This window comes from Aptenodytes forsteri, unplaced genomic scaffold (assembly GCF_000699145.1).
Source record: "Aptenodytes forsteri isolate BGI_AS27 unplaced genomic scaffold, ASM69914v1 Scaffold199, whole genome shotgun sequence".
In the NCBI taxonomy this organism is placed as follows: domain Eukaryota; kingdom Metazoa; phylum Chordata; class Aves; order Sphenisciformes; family Spheniscidae; genus Aptenodytes; species Aptenodytes forsteri.
The window spans coordinates 471,891-480,226 of record NW_008795921.1 but is presented as its reverse complement, the minus strand read 5'-3'; the positions used below and the strand labels follow the sequence as shown (position 1 = coordinate 480,226).

Genomic DNA, 8,336 nt, shown 5'->3' with positions numbered 1-8,336 from the left:
ACCTGTTAAACTGCCTTTATCTCAACCCACGAGTTTTCTCACTTTCACTTTTCTGATTCTCTCCCCCATCCCTTCAGTGGGGAGTGAGTGAGGGGCTGTGTGGTGCTTAGTTGCTGGCTGGGGTTAAACCACAACACTCCCCTAACTGATTCATTTCATCAGTAGAGTTTGGGATTTTTTCTAATCTGCATTTCTATAACACACTAAAATTTCCAAATGTGTAGTTAAAACTGCCCTAGCTTAGCATTATATATACAGGATAGAAAGAAAGAGAGGAACAGTCTGTTTTGATTAACAACTAGTTTAATGTTTCTTGGACGAAAGGCATTGATCTGTAGTAAATATTGCTGCATTTATAATTCATAAGCACAGTGAGTGCCAAGTCCCAGTACGAGGACAAAGGTAAGATTGATTAGGTGCCTTAGCTGTAAGTTTCCATATGGTACCATGTTTTGTTTAGGTTGTTTTCTGGTAAGTTGATTCTTTACTCTGAATTTTCTTGGTTTGCTGTGTACACTTGTGCCATAAGGAAATTATTTCTGTGTTTCATTTTAACCCCTGGTAACCAATCTGTATTCCCGACCATCGCCTCAAATGTATCTAATCCTTAGTTTTCTGTTTGGCTTCAGTTTTCCAAGCAATTTTCAGCTTCTATGTTCAAATAAAAATTACTCTGCTTAGAATAGCTTCAGCAGGCTGAATTTTGGCTAAGGACTGCCTCTGGCTGAACGCTGCCCTGTAAACATTTGCTAGCAGACAGGAGGAAGCGTCACCTCCCCTGCAGTACGGATGCCCCGACAGGCCATGAAAGGCTTTCTGAGCCTTGTTCAGCCTTCTTTTAAAAAAAAAAAAACAAACAAGCAGAAAATAACAAAAGAGAACCCGTTGCTTCGATTTATTGAAACATTTCTGAACTCTAGGAGGTTTACAATTACACATGGGAGCTACTGCCAGCCGGTGGCTCTAGCTTTTCCCCAGGAGAGACCCTGCGAGAGCTCCCGCAGTGCTCAGTGGGGCTGGAGGGCGTGAGCAGCGATGCATGGAGGCAGGGCTATACCTCAACCTCGGGGATCTCCCACCGGAAGATTTCTTGCCAGGCTCCAGGATGTTTCCAGCTCCAAGCACTGAGACCACTTCCAGCAGCAAGTTGTCCCTCATAGGCAATGCATTAGCTGGGAAATCAAAGATGGTTCCCTGTAATGTGTTTGTACTGCCAAAAAGAGGATACTTTATGCGCTGTGTGTTTGGCATACATAAATATAAATTTCTATATTATAATATTAATATATATATAATTTATATACCCGCAACCAGGTGGTCCTCATAGGCAATGCATTAGCTGGGAAATCAAAGATGGTTCCCTGTAATGTGTTTGTACTGCCAAAAAGAGGATACTTTATGCACTGTGTGTTTGGCATACATAAATATAAATTTCTATATTATAATATTAATATATATATAATTTATATATTGCATAGCAATAAAATCTCAGAACTGAGAAACTTGAGATGTAGTTTGATCAAAAAAAAGCTTGAACTTTTCTCAAGCTGCATTTGAACGTGATTTATTCTTTTTTTTATTGTCTTTTTTGAACCAGAACTGAAACCAGGACTAAAAACTCATATCTAGATATTGGTTCAAAGCAGTGGTTCAGTGAAGAATGATGTGGTATGACAGATAATTTTGCCTTTTCCTTGCCCTTTGCCCAGCCTCTCTAAAGCCAACCACAAGTTAATTCAACAAGCTGAGGTGTACTGATCTGCTTATTAAATCATTATATGCCCATGTCGAAACAACTTCAGTCGCAGCTGAAGCTGAATCAAGGGTTCATACCTAAATTTTGCAGGCTGCTATGGGAACGTATTATCATCTGCTCAACAAACACATAAAAAGTGAGAATGTGCCATGATATTATTATGCCTCTGTCAGATAAAAGGACTATCTAGATGCAGGATACTTAAAGGGTTCATTTCTCCCTTCACTTCCACTAACTGAACTCCACTGATCTCCATGAATTTACATTACAGTAGATGTAAACTAAACTGGATCTATAATCATGTTGATGAGCTGGGGCTCATCTGCTGAAAGCCACCTCTCTGATAGCCTGCATTGTTCATCATTATTTCTTCACCCTCAAAAGCTCCACCATTGAAGCGTGCAAGTTTAGAGGCCACTGAAAACGTACTCCAGTCTATGAGATACAGTGAAAAATTATATAAAGAAATGCCAGATCATAAATGATAAAGCTAATTACTGTCCAACCCCTTCTTTTAAATCCCGGTGCTTTTGGCTGTTTTACTTAGAGACTGGCTTATTTTGTACTAAAATGTTTCTGAAGTTCACTCATCAAGAGCTCCCTTTTTTTTCCTACTGTTAGCTGCATATGGGCTAAAGCTCAAGAATGTGGGTCTTTATTTATATTCGTTGAGTGGCAAAACAGCACAGATCTAATCTTATCTAATCTTAGCTCAGTACAGATTAAGATTTGCTTGTTGAAAACCCCTGAATTTTGCAAGCTACTGCAGAAACATATTCTCAACTGCTTGGCAAACACACAGAAAATGAAAATTGGGCCATTGCTGGAGAATAGGAGCAGAACGCAAAGGTTGGGCTCCCTCACATGGCATCATTATGTATCCATCAAGTGACAGATGCAGAGGAGACACAGATGTCTAAAACCGGCCTTTGGCAGAATTTGTCACCCAAACCCGGAGCGGCAATGCTGGAAACAACCGGTCGGTCCCCATTCATCCTGGGAGGATCCCAGCCTACAGAGGCTGTCCACAATTTCAAAACTGCCTTGGCTGACTGAAGTGTTGCATCTGTACGTGAGCAGCAGCAGTGCATTTTGGCCGTGCTGAAGACGTGCCAGAGAACACCCACCATCCTGGAGCAGGGACTTCCCCCTAGCCTCGTGAGCAGCTGGGGCTGGAAATCCTCCTTGCACTGTTGCTGGCATGAGCTTGTGGGGTGGCCTTCCACACTAAACATAACAGAGATGCCGCTGTCTTTAAAACCTGTCCAAGTATTTCAGGTCCCTTATTGAACTGGACCTTGAGTGACCACGCTCCTCATTACACTTGCTCCCCACTTTCTCTGCCTGGTGCATACGCCAGATGGATGAACTGCCCATGAGATTGTTCCCTAACATAATTCAGCCAAAATTAGCTGCATTAGCTTAAAAATATCATAAATAGGCCTTTCCTATTAAAGCCTGACACACTTCACCTGAAAGGGGATTGGGAGTGAATGCACAAGCAACCAAACCATCTGTCCAGCGATGGCAGGGATGTGGCAGGGACACAGCAGCAGCCAGGAGTCTCTATCTATGCCAAAAGCAAGGCAGAAGCTTTTGATGGGTCTTTGTTGCAAGACCAGGGCCACATCTACCTCTGTGCCTGGGAGTGTGCGAGAGACTGGGGACAAATCAATGTCACCTATTTGACGTCTTCATGGAGAGATGTCTATAACTGAAGTGGCACCTTTATAAGCAAAGGAGAAAATAAGGCACTTCTAAGACACAGATGATCTCATTTTATATGCTACCATCTGCCTTGTCCCAATTCTCTCTCTCTCTAGCTTTCACCATCCCTTTAGCTCTGCCTAGCAGGGTAGCCAGAGCTTCAAGGTTTCCCTGCTTGCATGTTGGGCCCGATATTGATCATGGTAAGAAGATGAAATACATCCTGAAACAACCTCTTTATACCTGCTGCCCATCAGAAAGGTCCAAGTATTTACTGATAGCTTCCAGTGCCACCTATCCCACCCCACCATTCCTGTCATCCTACATCCCTTCACCCTTCGCAGTTTTTTACCTTGCTGGATTTTGTCCCTTCTGCAGCTGCCGATGTCTAGTGAGAGCCAGTTGTGTTTTGAGTAGTTGATGACAACCTGTTTTTCATCTTGTGAGGGTGTCTTTTGTCACTTCCTTCCCAGATTATCCCTCTCCACCTTACATTTATATTTGCCTATCATCTTGAGCAGTGTATTGGATGAAATTGCAACAAAAGCTCTTGCCTTTGCCTGTTAAGCCCACCACATCTATTGAGGGTCACTTGTAAATGAAAAATAAGAGATGAGAGGGGTTTGGTGCTCTCTCAAGACCAAGGTACTGCCAGGCTCTTCCTAAAGTGGCCTGGAAAAATGCATGTGTGCACATGTGTGAAGGGCTTGGCACGTTGCTGTCCCTATGTTGGCTCACTCTTCCACCTGGTAATTAATTTTAAGAGCCCGGTAAGGAATTGACACAAAGCCCAAACAGAGCCTGTTTTCCCAGTCACCTAATACACTTGTCCCAAAATCTGCTCTGCTCTACAAACCCTCCCCAATCCACCCTCCCATCGACCTGTGCACCCCCCTCCTCTTCCCCAGCCCCAGTGGTGGCTCCCACACAGCCAGCAACTCTGTGCAATGTTTTTGCCCCCACGTCCCTTCAACCCCATGTCACCTGGCTCATCCCCATGGTTCCTGGGGCTCTGCACCCTCCGCCCCAGGGCTGGCGAAGGGAGGAGAGGGCAACCACAGTGTCACAGCCAGCTGCTCCCCCTTCCAAGCTGAAGAAAGCATCTAAGAGGGGTTTTCAGCTCCTCTCCTTCTTCCCAAACAAGGTGATGAAGGGGAAGGGGAGCAGTGAGGACCACCTATGAGAGGACAAGGAGGAAGGTTGCTTTGGGTTTCTGGGGGGGGTCTCTGCTCTCCCCCCTCATGGAAGCCTGTGCTTTCTGGCAGGAGAGGGTAGGGAGATGGGAGGCTCAGGAGGAGAGCAGGGTGGTGGAAAGCTGAGGGTCTTTCCTCCAACACGGCCAAAAACGTATTGACGCTAAGTGATCCTTCTAAGAGCTATTTAAACATTTTTTTTTCCCCTCCGTTGAGCACTGGCACAGTGTGGTCTTGGATCAGGTAGAAAAGGTGCCTTTTACAGACATGGCTGTGAATCAATGGGAAGAGCTGTGGTCTTCACCAAGGCAATGGTGTGGGGCTTGTATGTACTCCACAGATGTCCTATGGCAAGGGGTGGGGGATGTGGCCCTTCACAATGACCTTTCAGAGCCAGCCCTACGGCCATGCCCCATCCCGTACTGGCAGGGTACTGACTTCAGTGGCGTGATGCCAAGGGCTAGAACACCCCATTCGTCCTTCACCACAACAAACACCTCTACACAGCCATCCTGAGCTGATGCAGCTTGGAGCTGACATACCGAGCATCACAGAGGCCAGGTTTGCCCTCAGGGTAGGCACTGAAATCACGGCACCTCCCCGCTTCCCCTGCCCTTATCCTCCGTGTCGGCTGTACACTCCCTCCCGAGTTTCTTCTCCTGTGCTGCATGCTCCGAGAGGCTCACAGCTCCCTGGTGCTGGCGGATTCTGATCTGGCTCTTCCAGTTTTGTTACATTCCCACCAGAAGCACAATAATTGCAGCAGGCGTTTTAGCATGATCTGTTGCATAGGTCAGCAACAGTGGGTCTTCGTGTAGGAGAACGCCACTCTGGGTCTCACAGCTGCTATGCAATTTGTTTGCATACAGCTTTCATCTTCTTTGGACCATATCCTGGTGGATACATTTAAGCAAAACTCCGTCTGAAGCCGATGGGAGTTTTCCCTGTAGAAAGTGGGATTTTTCCATAACTTTCCAAGCCATTTCAAAGTAAACCTTTATCTAGCCCAGGCTGAACCAGACTGGTCTGGTTAGGGAAATACTGACTCTGTGTGTCCCACTAAAGAACATTCCTGCCTGCCTTCTCATCCCAGAAAAAAGGTGCTTCCTTCACCCCTGGGGGCATGGGACCAAGCTTATGAAACTAATAGCAAAAAAAACCCAAGTTGGCTTTCTCTGCCTCTTTTTTTTCCTAAATAAAGAAGGATGGACTCATTAGCAACCATGGGATTTACTGGACAAACACACAAGCACTCCAAGCATGTCCTCACTGCCCCATAGTTGCAGAACCTGCTTCCCTAATCAGATTAGGGCTGTGCTGGCTGCTGGGATGGAGGGCAGGATTAAGAGATACTGGAAGACTTCCAGGCAATTTTCTCTTCTCAGAGACAGGCCACCATGACTGCAGCACTGCTCATTTGTCAGAAAGGATCAGCTCTGCAAGTGTCATCCCACAGCAGCCACGGCGTAGGTACTCCACCAAAAGGGATGAAGGTAAAATGGCCTACTTAATCAACCAGAGAGAAACGTGTTGCAAATGTCCGTAGCTACATTACCATGAATCCTCCATCTCAGGGAAGGACATGACATCTCAGAAATAGCTCCAGTATACCCAGGCTGCATCTGAACCTTGGGGGGGTTGTTCTCCATGGTGTAGCCTTCAGACCTGCCATGGTTCAGCCTGGGAGCCCAGCTGGAGCCCACCTTCCGCTGCACGCATGCCCAGCAGAAACCACCGCATGGGAGAGATGGGGCGATAGGGACAGCAGATGCCCACCCTCACTGTAGCTCACCACACAGTTGGCAGGCAGGGGCCCACTGGGAAGGGCTGCTCGATTTCAAGGGTGAAGTCTGAAAGATGGTGATGTGCAGAGAGAGAAAATGACCCTGTGGCAACCTGCTACAAGAATAAACATCATTCCTCCTCCCCCTACCCAGCACACACGCTGCCGAGGGCTCAGGAATAACAGCCTTGTTCCTTCCAGCTCAGGGTGAGAGAGGAGGGCAGGATTGCCATTTAAGGGAGGGTTTTTGGTGCTCCCCACTAATGCACCTACCAGAACACCTCTTATCATCTTTTGCTAAGACTGACACAGAGCCCGTCTGCATTTCGCGCAGAAGAGTTTGCTTCGACATGTCAGAGGTGTTCGACAGCTGGCGATTGCAGAGCTGCCTCCAGGAATCCATCGGTGCCTCAAAGGCCCTCCTCCTGTGCAGCTCAGGGGTCCCCAAAGCAGTCCCTACACGGCATGCCAGCACGGCCGCTTCCCCGCCCCCCTCGCACACAGCTCCCGATTCATTTGCTCACAAGCGGATTCATGTTTTCCTGCTATTTTTACACACAACAGTCATCCTGGTTGTGCGCTGGGGTGCATGATGCACACTATCATGACCTGACATCTTTCCCCATATATGTGCATACTTGACTAGACCATGAGCAAGCAAAATCACATGGGATGCTCTTTTGAGTGTCAGACGTGCATTCAAAACTCTCATCTGTTGGGACCTTCTATTAGGGTAAGCTTATGTGTGTATTCACAAGCCTTTATATGATGCTCTATTATATCTGGATGAACCAGACGTTCAAATTATTTTAAATTACTGCAAACCCTAGTCACAGGAAGAAAACAATGCATAGAAAGATCACATCCAAAATTTTCGGTGTTGACCCCTGATCTTGGGTGCCTACCATGCAAGTTTTTCCTCTCGTGTTTGATATTTCTTTGTTTCCCTCTTCTGCTTGCATTGAGGACTCTGCTATTTACTGTATTTTGCATATAAAGCTCCAATTCACGTCAGTAGAAGTTCTGCTTGCAGCTAAGGGAGGAATATTAAATAGATCTGCAGTGCAGAGAGATATGATATTTTAGTTCCTTTCATGCATTTTAGTTAGAAAATAACACTGTAGTTGGTTGGTGCCTTTAACTTCCAGTGATTTCAAAGTATTCTGCTCAATACCCAGGCAGAAAACTTCCCACCACTGAAGTGAGGCTCCTCCTGGTGTGGCGATCAGCTAAACGACAACCTGCCTTTCAGAAAAATACATTGGAAAGAAAAATTAGCACAATACAGATGAGCTAGACTCTTACCCAAATATACAAGATCTTCCATGTCTGGATGAAACAGGTAGGGCTGCTTGGAGCCGGCACCCCCGAGCGGAGCGAGAGCTCTGCAGCAGGGTCTCAGTGTAGGGGGCTGAGCTGAGGGCACAGGAGCAGAGGACAACAGTTCATCTCAGGTAGAGGTTTGCAGAGATGATTGAATGTTTTTTATCATTATGGGCAATGAGCATGGAAGCATTTATCAAATGTCTTTTTTTAGATCTCCAGTGTCCTGTACCTCTGTGCCTGGGAAGATCATGGAACAGATCCTCCTAGAAGCTATGCTAAGGCACATGGAGGACAGGGACATGATTCAAGACAACCAAGGGCAAGTCCTGCCTGACCAAACTCGTGACCTTCTATGATGGAGTGACTACAGCAGTGGACACGGGAAGGGCTACAGATGTCGTCTATCTGGACCTCTGTAAGGCCTTTGACATGGTCCCCCACAACATCCTTCTCTCTCAACTGGAGAGGTATGGATTTGATGGGTGGACTGTCCGGTGGGTGAGGAATTGGTTAGATGGTTGCATCCAGAGGGTAGAGGTCAATGGCTCAATGTCCAGGTGGAGATTGGTGA

The 8,336-nt window shown here is 46.5% G+C and overlaps 1 protein-coding gene across 1 annotated transcript in view; it reads right to left on the bottom strand.

The window, feature by feature from the left end:
* The window catches only part of LRCH1 (leucine rich repeats and calponin homology domain containing 1), a 167,253-nt gene extending 160,411 nt beyond the window's left edge, over positions 1–6,842 (bottom strand). Inside the window, exon 1 of the mRNA XM_009284911.2 lies at positions 6,713–6,842. Within this exon, the coding sequence (XP_009283186.1) occupies positions 6,713–6,842 (130 nt within the window). The remainder of the gene's footprint in view (positions 1–6,712) is intronic.
* Between the last annotated feature and the right edge of the window lie 1,494 nt (positions 6,843–8,336).